At 49.0% G+C, this 18,215-nt stretch overlaps 3 protein-coding genes across 3 annotated transcripts; 2 read left to right on the top strand and 1 right to left on the bottom strand.

Moving 5' to 3' along the window:
* Positions 1 to 1,027: 1,027 nt before the first annotated feature.
* On the top strand, positions 1,028 to 7,136 carry EPUS_01957 (uncharacterized protein; the record flags this gene model as incomplete). The annotated part of the gene is made up of 2 exons (XM_007801789.1): positions 1,028 to 4,339; positions 5,052 to 7,136. 2 exons carry the CDS (start codon positions 1,028 to 1,030, stop codon positions 7,134 to 7,136), a joined length of 5,397 nt encoding a protein of 1,798 aa, XP_007799980.1.
* Positions 7,137 to 7,741: 605 nt separating this feature from the next.
* Positions 7,742 to 13,189, top strand: EPUS_01956 (uncharacterized protein; the record flags this gene model as incomplete). Its single annotated transcript, XM_007801788.1, has 1 exon — positions 7,742 to 13,189. One exon carries the CDS (start codon positions 7,742 to 7,744, stop codon positions 13,187 to 13,189), a length of 5,448 nt encoding a protein of 1,815 aa, XP_007799979.1.
* A 1,894-nt stretch (positions 13,190 to 15,083) lies between these two features.
* EPUS_01955 (uncharacterized protein) lies at positions 15,084 to 17,045 on the bottom strand (the record flags this gene model as incomplete). Its single annotated transcript, XM_007801787.1, has 2 exons — positions 15,084 to 15,985; positions 16,070 to 17,045. 2 exons carry the CDS (start codon positions 17,043 to 17,045, stop codon positions 15,084 to 15,086), a joined length of 1,878 nt encoding a protein of 625 aa, XP_007799978.1.
* Positions 17,046 to 18,215: the final 1,170 nt, after the last annotated feature.

Below are 18,215 nucleotides of genomic sequence, written 5' to 3'. Positions count from 1 at the left end.
TCTTCGATCAATTGCGTCTTCCACCACAAACTGAAATCACTTGGGAGAAAGTTGTCTAATCAGCACCCCTGATTGGCGCTCAGACGCGGCATTGCAGCCTCTCGCAAATCAAAGCACTCGGACAACCGTGTTTCCATAACCAAAGACCCGGAAGGCGCAGCAGGAAGAGGTATTCTGTATAATACATCTCGTATCTGGCTGAGCCAATCACCCGCACGCTGCTGTTGAAATGTTCTCACGATGCATTTATAGTATGGTATAACATGATGTTTTCCGAACGGTTTCAAAGATTGCCAGCATGTGATACGATATTCTGCAGTCCTAGGCATGATATAGTATTGGTCGTGCACCGGCTACCTGAAAATACCTGTCTTGGAAGCTAGCATTACAAAGTCTGTACGAGTACAGAGTACCACAGTGTTGAAGAGGTTGCAAAGAAGTCGGTTCCAAGTCGTTCCATATTCTCTCTTAGAAGTCGATCAACAGCTTCAAGGGCGATCCACGGATACCTAGCGATGCTGAAAGAATGGTGGGGTAACCTCGTTGATGCTGTGAAAGTGCGATCGTTGGTGGCAGACATTGATTGCTACGAGTGGAAGCGTCTCACAAGAATCGGGAGATGGCGGAGGAGCAGGTTGCCAATGAGGTCAACGGCCGGAGGGCCGTCCGGGCTCGGGGAATAGTTGGTTAAAGTTCAACGCCAGTTAGCCCTGCTATATGCAACCGACCACACTACTTATGGTTAGCTGCCGAACCATTTTCACCGCTTCTTCCTTTCATCCACATGTACTCTGTAGAGAGCATTAGATAAGTGGAGGCACTGATGTGAAGAGCTGCACATTCTCGATTCTCTATTCTCGATTTTCGATTCTCGATAATGATGCCGAGGTCGAGCTCTCTTCTCGTCGCTCCTCAATTTGGAGGGATTTACCTTGCAGCACAGCTCTTGTTCTAACCCCCGGCACGATGCCCATGATATAGCAATGAGAAGCCTTGGATTTGGTTGATAGACAGGTCCGTCGTCGCCATGCTAGGCAGGCTCTTTGGTAACGCTGCCCCATCCGTCAATACGGCTAGCTATTCCCGCGACTCCATTGTTGACGAGGAGTACACACGTGGCCTGCTGTACCCAGATTATGCAGCTCCACAACATGGCCCAGCCTACGTGTCCCAGCTTGGACCTGGGCGAGTGGGAGACTTTGACGAGTGGGGTGGCCTTGAGCTTGATGCTCTAAAGGACTTTAGGATAATGGTCGCGCAGGATGCTCTGGGGGATTCCGAGGAACCTTGCATACTATTTGATACACAACACTCGCAACAACCTGAAAGTCCGATAGACACGACTTCACGTACTGGAATTCTTCAGGCTCCAACACATCGGAGAGGAGGTTCGACAACATCTACTCTGAGGTCACCAACCAGTCCATTGGTATCCAAGCCACAGCCGAGAATACCTCCAAACAGTCCCAATATGTCGTTTCCTGTGCGCAATAGGAGCTCGACTTTCTCAGGAGCGTCTGACGAGCATGATCCTCGGCAAATCCGAATCTCGGATTCCAAAAAGGAAGAGAATCGAGACATCCTGTCTTGTGCCTTTGGCAGCTCTGCTGGTGCTTCTTCCGGAACGAAGATGCATTTCCTATCGCTGGGCTCTGGTACGAAAGAGCTTCCGGCTACGCCTGTCTCGCCCAGCGTAGGTGGCAATATTTCTGCTGGCTACTTCCGCAAGCGGGAGCCTATTGCTCGTGCCCATACATCGGCCTTGTCCGGTTTTAGACCTCCTTTACACGAGCGGTCTTATTCATCTTCAGGCGCGAAACCAGGAATCACTGATGCAGTTCTGATAACCAAGCTTTTCAGTGTGAACTTGCCTGAACCGATGGACCTGCAAGCGCTGCACACATCGACAGCATCACAGGGTGGCAGTGCAATTCCAAATCACGAAGATCATTCTGTTCATAAGTCTGCGACCAAAGGCAAGAAGCCTCGAGCGAAGAAAACACCCGTCTTCGCCATCATCCTCATAGTCCAACTACCAGCCAATATAGGCACTATGTCAAGGCCATCCTCACGGGGAGGTATGCAGACTCCTCCAACATACACTTCGATGCGATCCTTCCGAAATTCGTTCAATTCTCAGTCAACCTCGCCCAAACTCATGTCTTCCGCCCATTCGAGATCGATAGACCGTGGAGATGCTCGAGTCAACGCACTAGTCGAACACTGGGACATCATTGACCGAGCGCTAACATTGCTGGAGAACGTCTCCACGCCGAAGATTCTCAATCATCTTAAGGAAGTGGATAGTTTTTCGGCGGCTTTCGTCTCCAAGCCCTCGAAACCGAAAGAGAAGACTATGCAACGTACGAATCAAATCAATATCTACCTATCCCCTCAGATACTGGGACGAGATCCAAAGCTCAAAGATATCGCAATCCAGACTATACAAAGGATTCGAAGAGCCCTAAGGATACCAAGAGTCACAATTGGACCAGGGCGTTGGGGTCTGTGGAATGACGAACTGATCAGAGTCGTCCGATGCCAAGGTGGCAGAGAGCAGAGTTCCTTTGTTGGGAAATTACTGACTGCCTTTCTCGGAACGCACACTGCCGAGTGGATGCCATTGGTCGCACCTTCAGGGCATCGTCGTCAACACTCTATCACACGCAAAACAAATGACCTAGATGTGATATCTACTCGAACGATTATCGTCAGCAATGATCGATCTGCTGCTCGCAGACTCATTTTTCTCCTGGCTTCATTCCTCATTGGCGACTTTTATGCTGAAGACAATCCCACTCTTTGTGGAGGACCGGGTTCCGCTGTTTCCTTACGAAACACCCTTCATAACTCTCCCTCCACGGAATTACTGAAAACGTCGAATGACAGCGACTCCCCTGAAGAACAACTCAGTGGCAGTCCGGGCTGTTCCCAGGGAGGGCTGCTGATCACTAGAGGCCTTCAGCACAAACCTTCCGACATCCGATCAGTCAAGAGTATTCCAATACCTGCCAATGATCTTAGTCTGAGGAAAAGCAGCGCTGCAACGACATCGACTGTAACACCTGATCCTACCACCCCAGTACCTCAATTTTCGTCTTCTTTAGATACACAAGGCGGCTACGTCCCGAATGAATCGAGCGCTTTAGCCAGACTGACCAAGATCTGGCAGACCGCCAACAAGGATAGTGAATCAGGCGGCTCCCTTTTGAGTGGATTCTGGAGTAAGGACTCCTCAGGCACCACCAGTGGTAGCACAGCTCCTTCGGCTTCTTCCAGCATCAGGGTCAAGAATGAAACTGCGTTAGACACTATGGTAAGGGAACTTTCTAGCGAGAGCAATTCTGCGACTCCTGTACTGGCCAACGAGTCAGCCCAATCATTTGGAAGTTTAGACTCAGAAGCCTTGCCTCTCAGATTACAAGTCTATCCTGGTGAAAAGGTTATTGACGTTGACATTGGCCTTCCTGGGTTCCTTAGCTCTAGTAATGATTCTGGTCTTGCTTCGCCACCCTTCCGCAACATCCGGCATGTATCGTCCGCTGCAAGCCTTGACAGCCTTGCGTCTTCCATGCGTCATGGCTCTCCTAAGGCGGGAAGCAGGGCGCCAAGTCGTGTTGCAGGCTTCCTCCCAAGGTTCCATCCGGACTATAGCCTTCAAGCTGTTAGAGTCAGCAAGTCGGATCTACCGGATATGGTAGAAAAGGTGAAAAGCGCAATGTTGTCGGAGCCTTATCCTCAACAAACAACAACGTCCGGCTGGGTTGATGTTGCTACCACATTGATAGCGAATGTGCAGACTGCATCTGTCAAGAGACTCCGGTTGAGGCGGAAGGTCTCCCAGTCAAGCTATAACAAGGGTGATGGCACTGCAGCTGCGGCTCCCAACGCTGAACGTTCCACTACCCCATACCCCATCAAGCCTTGCGCGACGACGTGCAGTGAGTTTGTACAAGAGGAAGCGTTCTCCTATGAGTCTGTCGTCGACTTTGATCCTTTACTTATAGAAGTCGTTGATCGCATCCTGGCACGTGGAAGTGCTCATGGTTCTAGAAGCATTTCTCCAGCGGGCATCGGCCACTCTAAGCACGTGTCCACCGGAACGAACGACAGCTTCAGAAGAAGCAACAAACAGTCCATGTTAAATGGCCAACCTTCTCTGGAAAGATTTTCTCGTGGCCCCACCAATAACTTGGTAATCGGAGCACTGGAGGACGTTGTCAAGACCGTCAACCACGACCTGTCAGAAGCGCTCAATGGACATAATGCTACCACACCTACGAAGGAGTCAGGCTCCGCGCAAAGGAGAAAGTCTCAAGATAATGCTCTCAGCGAAGGGGTCAGGAGTTGGCTGCTGAATGCAGAGCATGCTGCTGTCTGGTAGTATTGTATGCTGGTGGCGTCTTTCATTACTTATGGATCTGCGGCCGAACTTTACAGGCGATTTGCTGCGGTGTTTTCTGCGTTTTGATACCCATTTGCTTTCGTGATAGCTAGCTCTACGTTGGTAGCAATGCAGCAAGAGTTCTACGTCTGGTAACAATGCAGAAAGTCCATAGATGCAGCGTGACATGAACTCTCTACACTAAGTAGCGGCATGCTGAATTGTCGGCAGTCACGCAGTCTTAAGCATCTGCTCTCAAAATACGAATTAGCTACTATCCACTGACAGGCCTGTCTATTTCATGGATGAAGGGGACTTTCCTTTGAGTGACATGTATAGAGTGGTTCTGCATGATTGCACAGTTACAATAGCTACTACGGAGTACTCCATGACGATCTGTAGACGCCGCTTGGGTGCCCCGAAACTGTATCAGCCAAATTAGTTTACTTAAGGGTCTTTCCATCCAAAGGTTTCCCAAACCCGAACCCCCAACGAGCGCTATTTTAAGATTTGGTGCCTGGCCTAAAGGACACGTTACGCACCCTACATCGCGACTTATTGCGCATCTCAACGTCCTTGAAATAATGCAATCCTCCTTTATCATGGGCGCGTTCACCGTTCTCTTATACTAGCCTATTCACAGCGACGCGGTTTCTAATCCTATCAGTCCAATCTCAATGCTCTAGCACAAACCTTAGATGGAATGGGCAAGTGGCGTTATGGGGTCATCCTTGATGCCGGTTCATCTGGCACTCGAGTACACATTTACAGATGGCTTGATAGTGCGGTAGCACGGCAATCTTCGAACGAGATCGAGCTACACTCACTACCTTCTCTTGAAACGCATGGTAAATGGACCAAAAAGATTCACCCAGGCGTTTCTTCCTTTGGCGAGACTCCAAGTCTAATCGGCCCTGACCATCTACAGCCCCTTCTCGAACATGCCCTCGATATTGTACCCAGTTATGCTGTCCGGGAAACACCAATATTCCTGCTTGCCACCGCTGGCGTGAGGCTGCTGCCTGACATCCAAAGAAAGGAGCTGCTGAAACAAATTTGCGCCTACACCCGAACACGTTCTCATTTCCTTCTACCTGACTGTGATCTTCATATTCAAGTCATTGCCGGCGAGACTGAGGGACTTTACGGTTGGATAGCAGCTAATTACCTCGTTGGTGGCTTTGACGCTCCAGAAGCGCACAATCATGGCAAAGGGCACCATACCTACGGCTTTCTGGACATGGGTGGAGCTTCAGCCCAAATTGCTTTCGCACCCAACGCCACAGAGGCACAGAAGCATGTCAACGATCTCAAACTCCTCCGCCTGCGCTCAATTGATGGGCGGGAAAGTGAGTACAAAGTCTTTGTGACAACCTGGTTAGGATTTGGAGTGAACGAAGCACGACGGAGGTATGTCGCATCGCTTGTTCAATCCAGTGGTGGGGATACTGTCTCCGAGCTACCCGATCCATGTCTGCCCGCTGGTCTCAAAACAACTTTGAAAGGCGTTGTCTTATTAGACGCTGCAACTGTACCGGCTAAAGAACCTTACCTGCTGGGCATTGGCAAATTCGATGAATGCCTGCGCGCCACATATCCACTGCTTGACAAGGACGCCCCTTGCGAGGATGCGCCGTGTCTGCTTCATGGAGTGCACGTTCCTGCCATCGATTTCGACGTAAATCACTTCATTGGCATAAGCGAATACTGGCATACCACTCACGAAATTTTCGAGACCGGCTACAAGAATAAAGCACATGACTTCAACACATATCAGCAGCGGGTCAACTCGTTTTGTCAGCAGGATTGGGCCTTGATTCAAGCAGGTATTGCTGATCACAAGTGGGGGAAAAAAGTGGATGAGCAGAAAGCATACGAAGCGTGCTTCAAGGCCTCTTGGCTAATCAACATACTACATAATGGCATCGGTATTCCTCGGGTTGGCCTGGAAGACGCGGCTAGCAGCGATCACAATGGCACAAGGGAAGTCATCAAGCAAGGGAAAGAGAAGGATTTTTTGGAACCATTCCAAGCTGTGAATAAGATCAAGCATACTGAGGTCAGCTGGACACTAGGTAAGATGGTGCTCTATGCAGCTTCACAAGTCCCTCCCCTCGATGAAGGCAGTTTGCCTGTTGGGTTCGGAAGCAATGAGCCTGGGATTCCACTGGACTTCCAATACCCTACAGGAGCGACTCATCCACTCGTTACGAATTCTAGCCATCCTAACCTGGAAGACGAATCAGAAGGCGAGCTGATTCACAACACGCTCTTCAGCTCCGATAGCCGACGCCGCATTCCGGGTTTGCTAATGTTCTTATTTATCGTGCTCATAGCGTTCTTCTACCTTTGTGGCCGTGATAGACGATCTAGACTGTATCGCAACATAATCGGTAGTCCAGGGAGGAAGCAGAGTCTATTAGCCAGCAGGGTTCCCTTTTTGTCGAGATGGAACAGGGCTTCGTATGAACGCGTTCTTGAAGATGGAGAAGGACTGGAGGATCCCAGTGACCTGGAATTGGGTGATATTCAAGTAGACGATTCTGAACAGGAGAGGGCGCGAGCAGCTGGATGGGACACGCCTCGCAAGAAACCCCGAGCTGGAATCATGGATCAGGAGGTGATGGATCGGAGCGGACTGGTGGTAAGGACTGAAAGTCGAGAACGACTGGCTTTACATAATGGGAGGAAAAGTAGGACAGGTAGTCCAGCTCGCATGAAAGCCAGTTTGACGGCGCTTGTAGAGCAATAACGCCATTCTATGTTCTTACATTTTATGCTGCTACCATTGGAAATTGTCACCATAATTCAAACTTGCAGGCCTCAACATTTGTATTACAAGGTTAGCGTAGCCACCAGAACCTTGACGAAATTACAGTGCAAAAGCCATAGTCACACGAGCAGGAACCAAAGAAGAGTGACGGCGAGTACATCGGTTCCCTTATTTCATCCGTCGAACCGGTCAAAGATGCGACCATCTTAAACTACTAGAATTATCGAGGAAGGTCATATCAATCCATCAACTCGTTAAATTGTCGCCGACTCCACCCGGCGACGCCATTCTGGACTCAACCGAGTTTGAGGGGAATTTTTGGGCGTCAGCATTTCGATGAGCTCAGATGTCGGCTTGCGAGCTACAATGAGCTCTGAATTATCAACCACGGTGTCATTACCCTTTTGCTGAGGATGCGTATGCAAATTCCCAACAGTTTTAGGGAACGTCATGTTGATTTTAGGACATCCCAGATTTAAGGATAGTCCCCTGCATCCCAACTAAAATGAGAACGTATAGTAAAAAGCACAAGTCATCATGACACTTTGAGCATATCAGCTACGTTCCAGCAGTCCCGCGTCAACATGGCTGCAAGTCAGAAACCGATTCGAAGACAGGTTACCGTATGGGTACACGACGACAGCTTCTCTAAGGATGAGGTGCTCGTTGCGTCAGACATCCTTGGGGAGGACGGTCTACCTCCTAATGCGCTCATGGAGATAATTGCGCTGAAGCAACCGTCTAACTTTCGTGACTCACGGGATAATGCCCAGATTGACCCAGACAGCTTTGGAGATACCGCAATGCATTCTGCTTCCAAGATCCCAAGAGCGCGTCCTGGACAGCATCTTCAGGCTGAGCACCTTAGCAATCTTTCTCAAACTACTGCCCAGAATGCAAGACTTGCATCTGATCCTCGCACACGCTACGTCTTCATCGCAAAGCCAATGTCTCTGGACATCCGATCAAAACATCCAACATTCCAAGTATCCATCACTGCTAACATAGCCTCGAGATTTGGATATCGTCAACGAGCCCAAGCTGCAATTTCTCTTGCAGACAAGCGTTCGTGCTCGGCTTCACATGTGGAATTGGTCTTCCGGGATGAGTATCTGTCAAGGTCCGACATGTGGAGACTTGTGCGGGCGGAATTGGCAGGGAAAACTGTTTACAGGGGCCAGAAAATACAATTCCTTGCGACAATCAAAGCTGTGGTCAAAACAATACATGTGCGAGGTCGGAAAGTGTCTTCAGGATACTTCGGTGAAGCCACAGTTCCTGTGTTTCGAAGTGAATCGGCCCGGTATGTCCTTTTCATTCAAATGTCAAGAGAGATGTGGGACTTCGACTCCGAGGGCACTGGCGAAATCATGTTCAGTAGAGTGATTGACGGATTTCTTCCGGAGCTCTTCAAGAAATGGGTTGAGCTGGAGGCTAGGCACTTGGTCAGTATTGTGCTCTTTGGCCGTCTTGAGTATGATCGCCACGCTCCTGCAGTGCTTCAACGACTCAATCCCCAACACGCTGATGGCCCATCAATTGACCTCGACCAGAAAGCAAGCTATAGAGATTTCTACCGTGTTGTGGTGACCGATATGGCAAGCGGACAATGGACGACTATTCTCGATGAATTGAAGAAGGATTTCCGGACTTATCTGCGTGATATAACCCTACTCCAACCGCAAGAAGAGAAGTCCAGCGCAGGCCTTACCGTGCCCGAGGCTGAGACAGACTCCAGAACTCGGATCTGTGGCCGACCTACTAGCGCTCTCCGTGGCAATATATTAGAAGCCATCAACATTGCCTCGTCCCAATTCGCAAGCGATTACATTGACAGGGATTTGGTCCGCACTGGCATCTCTATCATCGTGATTACTCCTGGTACTGGGGTTTTCGAGGTGGACCGTCATTTACTGGATTTGACGTCCGAAAATCTAACCAACAATGGTATTGGTATCGATTTAGTCTGCTTGTCAAAAATGCCACTTCACTCGGTCCCGTTGTTCAAATGGCGTACGAGCCAATCAACCTTGAACACCATGAGAGCAGATAGCGACCCACCACTTCACGGCTCTCTCACCCACTTTGCAGCGGAAAGCAAAGGCACAAACAAAGGATATAGCTCTTCTCAGTCAGATGGTTCATTCTTCCGGTCCACTCCACGTGGAGAAGCAGTTAGCGTAGTGCCTGAAGCACAGTGGTCTTTTGGCATTCCTCAGTGGATTGACGTATCTTACTGGGCGTCGACTGGACAGCAAAGAAGGGGCAATCGTCGTAAAGAAGGACGGGACTATGCTCAATTCTATCTGAATCCGATGTCTCCAAAACCATTCGTTCCGAGGGTGAGAATGTACGAGCTCCAGATGATGGGATTGATGGAGCTCGGTTTGGCAAACATCTCAGTACCGTATCTCTCTGAAGGACGTCATACTGACGGATACACGTACAAGAGCCCAAACGGCATACGAGAGCACAAAAGTCCCAGATCTACACAATCCGAGCATCTAGCCAGTTCTCCACGATCCATAAGTAGTCCTCGGATCAGCACCTCTGCTTATTCGGGCAGGCTAAGTCGTGGTTTACTTTCCGTGCAGGCGAAGCAGCAGGGTGACATGTACGAAAGGATGGACGCTTATGACCAAAATCTTTTCAGGCTTGAGCCAAGCAAGAATTCGATTAAAATCAAGCTGAAAAGGAAGAAAAACAATAAATACAAATCATCTTCCGATCAAGGTTTCCATGGGCAATTGTCAAGTCCTCCAAAAAGATGCGGTGGAAATATTGATACTAGCGACACAGATACGATCAGGTCGTTGAAAGGAGCGAAGACGGCGAAGTCCCAAGCCTCGGGCCTGTATTTCAAAGGTTTTCACAGGAGCGTAGACCCAACCGACTCAAGAATCTCTCGCTCAATTAGCTTTGCACTGAGAGGCCTTGGCCCAAGCCCTCCAAGAGCCGTGGCAAGCACCGAAATCAACGTCGAGAATGTTCAAGCTGAACATCCAGGGTTGAATGTCACCCAGCACCATGTCCTGGGGGACTCATCGAAGACCTTGAGAACGCCGGGCAATCATAGATCGAACAGGCTCAGTGTACTATCAATCGAGACTGGAAGTAGCGGACCGTCAGATGCCGATCGTCCTGGACAATCCCCAAAAAGATCTCCTTCACGGCCCATTTTGATCAACAATCCAACAAGGAAGGACCGAAACTCCGACCAGAGATCGGGAAACGAGGTTGCGGCTACTAGTATGCTCAAGGTTGGATTTAAAGGAGCCCACACTCACAAAATTCCATTACAACCCAAAAACACCAAAGAAACCACTCGAAGCAGCAAGAGGAGCGACACGGAATCAGGAGAAGACGTGACATCAATAGCTTCAATTCCTGACATCTCACCTTGGGTCAGAAACGTCAACCCTGCAAATCCGATTAAGTTTCATTCAAGGGCAGAAATTTGGGTAGGTAGATGGCAACATCTCTATCCTCGCACGCCAAGAACTTCCTCAGTGAAATGGAAGTCTCTGTGCACTCCGGCCTCTCTGCCATTGACCACAGAAGAATTCCCGAGCATGAAAGAGCTGGATCGCCAATACACACAGACAGGCTACATTGTGTCTCATAACGATGACAGTGACTTGGCAGAAGTACCAGAAAGCCGGGAATGGTTTCTGCGGGAGATGATAGGCTTGAGACTATCCCATGGCTATCAAATTGTCATCGGCGAAGCCCTTGCCGAGGCGACGGGCATAGACGCCCCAACGTTGGGAGATTATCTTACACCTGAAAAGCTCGCAGAAGATGGAGTTCCGGTCTTCATGTCCATGGGTAACACAATACAGAAACTCGTTTGCGTCGATAACGATAAGGTGCAGGTCACTCGATTTGTCCGGAAGCAGCCTGAGGCTACGCTGGAGAGGACGCAATGCATTACATACAGGCCTTGGATCAGAACGATTCTCTCGAAGTCATACTATCCTCGCACAATGACATTTGCAGGCTTTTCAGAGGAGTATCCCTGGAAGCTTGCTGACTCACACATGGCGGGCCAGAAGGATGATCTGGGTAAAATACACGAACAGCTTCGTTTCTGGCGCGCTCGTTTTGTCGTCATACCCACTGAACCTCCGCCTAGCGCAAAGTGGCCGGTTCAGTCGATGAGTGAAGACAACGAAGAGGAGATACATTTGTTGGGTATTCGCGAGCTGACAAGATTGTGGCAAAAGATTCGGTACAATCCTCCAAAGGAACGACATTTCAAACCTACTCCAGGCAAAGGAAAAGATCCAAATCCGCTTGAGATCATATTCCAGACTCTCAACCCATCCGAAGTCGTGGCAACCGAAATCGAGAAGCTCCTTGTAACAGATGATGGAGCCGAGTCCCGGCAGATCCAGCTGCTTCCCGATTCGGAATTACTAGAAAGGTCGACATCGAGTGTTTCCAGGATTGCTCAAGTGCTGCAAGGCGACAAAGGTGTGGATATTACCAATAGAAGATGGCATCTGAAGCTACATTATAGCTGCTTCAAAGGAGATGACTTCACAAACTGGCTCATCTCAAATTTCAAGGATATCGACAGCCGTGAAGAGGCGGTAGCGTTTGGCAACGAGTTAATGCAACATGGCTTGTTCCATCATGTTTCCACACGTCACACGTTCAAGGATGGCAACTACTTCTACACGATCGCACCCGAGCATCGTGCCTCGCGGCCTGAGTCACGGAGCTCATGGTTTGCCGGTGGTCGGCGATCTGATCGTTCTGTACCTGCGACACCAATCACCGACAGTGACTCCCATGCATCACCTCTCAGCATTTCGCAACCAGGGTGGAATTCTACAAGACAGGTCGACAGCGGAGCCTCAGAGAAAATGAACAACGAGAAGAGGCAGGTCTCTGTGTCATTGACCAAAATGATGCGTATCGGCGTCGACAGCCGCAACCCGAAACGGTCAGAGCGTCCTGAGATTGTCAATCTTCATTATGATCGTCTACACAATCCGGAGAATTGCTATCATCTCGAGCTTTCATGGTTCAACGTCACTTCAAAGTTCATCGAGGACGCTATCGTTCACTGGGCTACCCAGTCAGAGAAATACGGACTGCGGCTCGTAGAGGTGCCAATAGCTGAAGCATGCAGTATCGCTAACCATGAACCTTTTCGAGCACCGTATCGGATTGTTCTCAAGGTACAGCCTCCGCCTTCTGGGAATGTGATGGTTGGTAATGGAACTGTATACTCCACAAACTCATTCTTTGCAAATGCGCCCTCAGTTGATAGGCTCATTTATCAGAAAGCATTGCTCAAGAAGTTCAACTTTGTGCTGGATTTGGAGGCCGCCTCAGAATTTCCACCAGATGTGAATGTAACCTATACTTGGGGCAAGCTTGGTTATCGCTATCCTCAATTTGTGCACCGCTCTGGGGTTGTTCTTGCTCAGATTACAGATGAGGGAGAGCTCTATCTCCTCGCCAACCGACTGTACAATACCCGCTCCGCGTCTGCCAAGGACGTAGCTGGCAAGTTCGAGACGAAGAACTCGCACCATTGGCCCACACCAGCTTCCGGCATTGTCGCGCTCAATCCTCAGAACCCTTCACCACATCCTTCTCCACTTGTGCGAGCCAGTAGTGATGTTCTGGGCTCCCGAGATGCGTTGAATGCTTCTGGCATGGCAGCGTTCATCACGCCAGAGCAAATCAAAGATGAACTGGAGGAATTTTGCCATAATACTGAAAAGCTCATAGCATTCTATAAGGAGACCTCTGAGCGTGGACTGCCTGTGACTAGAAAGTCCGGATCGAGGAGTAGCTCATCACTACTCGGGCCGGTTGCCGAGCATGGCTTGGAGAACAGCATCCCGGATTTGCGATTACCAGCCAGCCTGGTCACAACAGCAACCACTCCGGCCAAAAGTCTGGGGATCGGGCTGAACAAGAAGACCAGCCCGCAACCAGGTAGACGAGGAAGCATTGCTCCAGACACAGCGGCCACAGATTCCTCACGCAGGACGAGTACAGACTCACAGTGACGTGGAGAGCTAACCTTACATGTAGATGCTCCAAAAAGTCTACAGGACACTTCGTGGGTAACAATCTGCAGGAGGTCCGTCGAAAGCAAGTTGTTCTATCTAATTAAGGGGCAGCGTGTGTAGATATACGTACAGACTGACAGTACCGTACAGCGAAATTAGAAGCGAGATTGCAGGAGATTTTGACAATCAAAAGCAGGCGAAACGCAGGGGTTACGCGTAGAAATTTCAAGCAATGAGCCCTCACAGCGTCTAATACACCCCCCTAAGATTATATTTGTGCTGAATTAAGTCTGTTTAAAGCTTACTACGGTACCAGGCATAATTAATGTCACTCACACACTGGTAACAGCTTGTAAATGCCAAGATAGAGCGCGACAAAATTGCTCAATTAGGACTAGTCTACATTACTCAGTATCAAGTGTGCACTCCATTAGCATCAATGACTGCCTGGCATCCTGCTGGCATTATAAAGTTTGTTGAATTGCTAGATGGCATAGATGACGTAGAATGAGACAGAATCAGTAGAATAACAGGTAGAATCAATAAGAACGTGTTAAATAGCGGCAGCGAGGTCACAGCGTTAGGGGAGCTGTAAAGGAGCGTTTTGGTACTCTGTTACTAGCGCTGGTTACATTAATTATGCCTGGTACCGTAGTACAGTACCGCTAGAGATCGTAGTAAGCCGCTGGCTTAATAGTGAAGAAGAGACCTCGAAACAGAAGTGGTGTGTAAGTCTGATTGATTCTTGTCAGTGGCTTACCGCCACTTAACCAACTACTAGCGTTACACTAAGTTACTAGGGTGCCGGTCTACTACTGGCAGGAGAGTCATCTCCAAGTGAGCCTAACAGATCGCCAAAACGACATAATGGAGTGTATCTTGCTCTTCTTGCTTTATATGTAATAGCTTATGATTATCGTTTAACATTTCTTGCTGTTCTTCTCCTAATCAACTTAAAATATCTCTCAAAGTAGCTGCTTAACAAACGTGTCAGGAGTATGGACCGTGCGCTCTTCGCGTGCGCGAAACATGCATTCAAAGACTGGACTACCCAAGGAATTCCACTTGAATTCTCCTTGTAAGGTCCATAATCATCTCATGTATCTGCACCTCTTGGCATCCCTAATAGAGCGTTCCATGCTTTTATGTTGGTAGCAGCTTTCTAAAATCATCTGCAGACTTTTTATTTTTTATTTCTAAATTTTGTCGAACTTTAAGCTTGTTTTTTAGTGGCTTGACATTTGATTCTATCTTGACGGGTCTAGGAGTAGCTTGACGGTTTCTGAGCTGGCCCGAGCCTGACCCCCTTAAGGCTCGGCTCGGCTCGGACCATATAACAGCTTACATCTATATTTTATCCTTACTGACCTTGATCGATATCTGTCATTTGCTGTATGTAGCTTTGAATCTGACCTCTAATTCTGGTCGGTCGCTTACCGCTATTTGACCGATCAACTAGTGCTACCCTAACTAAGCTACTGGGGTACCGGTCTAATACCTGGCAGGGCCATCTCCATGTGAGCCTGACAGCTTCGAGATTGCACTACAAACAGCCTGATAAACGCGTGCGAAACACACGTCGAAAGCAGAGATTTCACATAGAAAAACGGGCCAATGAGCCCTCTCAAAGTCCGACACTTCCTTATAACGGACTCAAGGTTTCGTGATTACTCAAGCCTGGATAGAAAACAGCTGTAGCTGTTGAATAAATGCCCAAATAAATAACGTTGAAGCAGAATTTTATGAACAAACGGAAAAGATGCTGAAGGAACCTTTTTTTGCAACAAAACAGCCTTTGAATATCATCGAGTTTGCATCACTTCCACCCAAATCAAATTTACTCCACCACTATTTATTCTCTTTTCACATGGTCTTATGCTTTTACTCTTGTTTAATACAGTCGAACACATCTGCCATAGCTGGATATCATTTGACCGACGACAACAAAGCCACCAATAGCGGGGACGCCGTACATAAAACACATAAACTTAACCTGCCAAAGCGCGACTCTCATTATCTCGTCATAGAAACCAGACTTCGCGAGCACATAGTGAGGCCCCACGATGGTTCCAAACGCCAACCACGTCATTATCCAAACCCGCTGGGTGTAGGTGCTCTTGCTGCCTTTCTTGAAGCGGGAGATCCCACCAATAATGGCCAGAGAGATCAGTCCGACCGCAAGGCCAACGAAGAAGGCGGAACGCTCTGTTTGAACATCACGTTTGTGACAGTAGCGGTGTTTCAAATCGCCAGAGTAGTTGGGAATTTCAACTGTGACTGGAGGTTGAGAGCAGGTCCGGCTTATATGATCCATGGGTACCAATTCCATCCGAGATGGGATTTTGCTGGCCTGGTTTTTGGTGGGTGATGTGTCTCGCTTGCTGAGAAATATAAAGGTCCGTCCATCTTGCATTTCAAAAACCCCGTCCATGTTGCCTACCACGGGGGTTTCGGGAATTTTACCTACAATCCCGTCAAAATGACCTTGACGACGTTCCGCTTCATCCATGATGTCTGTACGGACCATATACACAGTCGAGTAGTCCGGCGTCAGTATAGTACTGAACAAATTTATAATGGACATGATCAGATATGGCACAACCGTAAGTCCGAATGCCGCATATCCATATTCATCGATCTGATTCCCCCGGGCTTGCCACAGCGTGTAAGAAGCCCAGAAGGCTTGGAAAATAGCGAACAGTCCTTTTGAGAGGCTATAAGAGGGACTTAATCTGGGCTGAACATCTTGAGTCTCGGGTTGGGAGGTACGAGTAGAAGAGCGCCGGAGGCCATCTGAGCGTTGGAGAGTTAGCGGAGAAAGGTACCATCTCAACGCACATAGTGAAACGGAAAAAAAGCAGCAATGAGTTAATTTACCTCGGATACCTTGCCATCTCATCTTTATACACGCCCACGCCCTTGTCCACCATGATCGCTTATCGACTTGGAGAACCTTATTGCCGTGCATGTCACAAAATTGAATGCCCGCAGGAAGCTTCGTGAGCGCGTATCCCTGAGGCAAATCGCAAGTGCCGTGGACTTTTCTTCCAGTGAGATCAAACGACCCTTTCTGGGGCTTCCAGGTGCAGCCACCGGGCAAGAAGGTTCTCCAGACTCTAAAAGTGCCCAAGTTGGATGGTGACTGGTTATACTCAGCTAGTGGAAGGTCTTGAGAGCCATTGGTCTCTGTGACCACACTTCCGGTATCATAATTCGTATCCCCGCAAGAACTGTGGTAAGAGGCTTGCGAACTCTGCAACTGGGCCTCAGTTTGTGGCTCAGCATTTGCTTGTTCTTCGTCTGCTAGACTCGGACTGTGGAGGGGAGTGCCGATCTCATCAAAGTCGCTGCTAGTAACGTCGGATGGAAGATTCTTAACGCTGATCCCCTCAATACGGTCTCCATGCATGGGCTGCCAGTCTCCGGATCGAACCACGACGCAAAGAGCTCCAGCTTTAGAAGCACTCTCAAGTTCAGAGTGGGATGAGACGGCACACTGAACCACTGCAGACAGACCGCGGACAAGCCCAAAAGTCGGCAGGAACAGGGCGGTAAGGGACGCATGTATTTGAGTCAACAAAGCCTGTCCAGGCTCGGATTTAACAGTCATTGCGTGAGAGACATAGTTCGTGAGGAAGAAGGCAAAGACATCAACCCATTGGGACGGAAGGCAGAGTAAATGCTTATCGGAATGATTTGTCGTCCCTGTGGGCACCTCGATTGTGATGTTCTGCAAGACTCGACTTGGGTTCGGCGCCGCGGTGGATCGAGGGAGCGAGCATAGGAGGGCCCAGACGGACAGCCAGAGGGCTCTAGGGAGTTTGCAGATCAGAGAGCACAGTTGTGAAAGCATATTACTCGAGAACTTTAGCTAGAAGTTCAGTTTTACTTACTAGTGATCGTGTTGGTAAGGTACAGGGTAGGGACAGGCGGCTGCTTTATTTATGATGCTATCAAGACTACAAATCTTCGAGAGAAACAGCAAAGCTAATGGCAGTGGGATCCTCAGGCTGTGCGATTCAAATTGATACGCACTTGGCTCTGTTCAAAGTAAGGCGGCTAACTCAGCTGCCAAACAATCCCATTGAGCAATGCGGCCCCGATCGATTGATTGATTGATCTGATTTCTTCATACCCGTGGCAAACCCAAAGGGCCTATGCGGGGATTATTCCAGTTCAAGAGTAGCGTCAGACGCTGCCCTGCAGTGGTCTGTGAAATACTATGGTAGGAGGCAGACGTCTGCTTATCACGGTACCAAGAACGACAAGTGATACTTACCCTGCCACCATCCTTCCTCGAAGTTGCTCTCCACAGGATTGGCTTATTTCAGTACAGCTAACTCATGTTCAGCTTAGTGATTACGTAAAGTACCTGTATTAAGGTAAAAATATTAGTGTCGTGCTAGTGACACTGCGGCCCGATACCGTAGTAGGCCTAAGTGCAACGAGTGCAATCCTACCCTAATTGATTGGTTGATTGATTTCTTCGGCCCCGGTTAGGCCATCTAGACGTATGCAGGAACTATTCTAGTCCATGAGTAGTGTCAGACGCTGCCTTAGTCTGTGATCAGCACCGCGCGGAAGTGCCACGCTGGCCTTGCGTGACAAAGATGCTTGGCAAGCTGCATGGCTACCCGAATTTCTCACATTGTGACCGACAAAATGTGGTCCAAGCGTCATAGACACGGAGGTTTTGAAGGGTACCACCGACCTACACCCCGGGCTTGGCATAGCCCTCGCCGGCGCTATCACAGCGAAATACTTGCTTTTTAACGCTTTAAAGACTTCGTCAACGTCAAGCGACAAAAGAAATGTGATTCATGTTGCAGTATTGCTGCTTTTCATAGGCTTCATGAAGGATTGTTGTGAAGCAAATTAACAGCTGTATCAATACGTTCAGAACGTGATAACCGTTACGCCGCGCCAAGTGCGCCAGGTTGCTATCGCCTAGCGTTCCCAGCCCAAGCACACAAATGGAGAACTCTGCATACTACTACCGTACCAGGCATAAGTATTCGTAGCA

This window comes from Endocarpon pusillum (assembly GCF_000464535.1).
Source record: "Endocarpon pusillum Z07020 unplaced genomic scaffold scaffold1372, whole genome shotgun sequence".
NCBI lineage: Eukaryota > Fungi > Ascomycota > Eurotiomycetes > Verrucariales > Verrucariaceae > Endocarpon > Endocarpon pusillum.
This window is presented reverse-complemented; position numbering and strand designations above follow the sequence as displayed.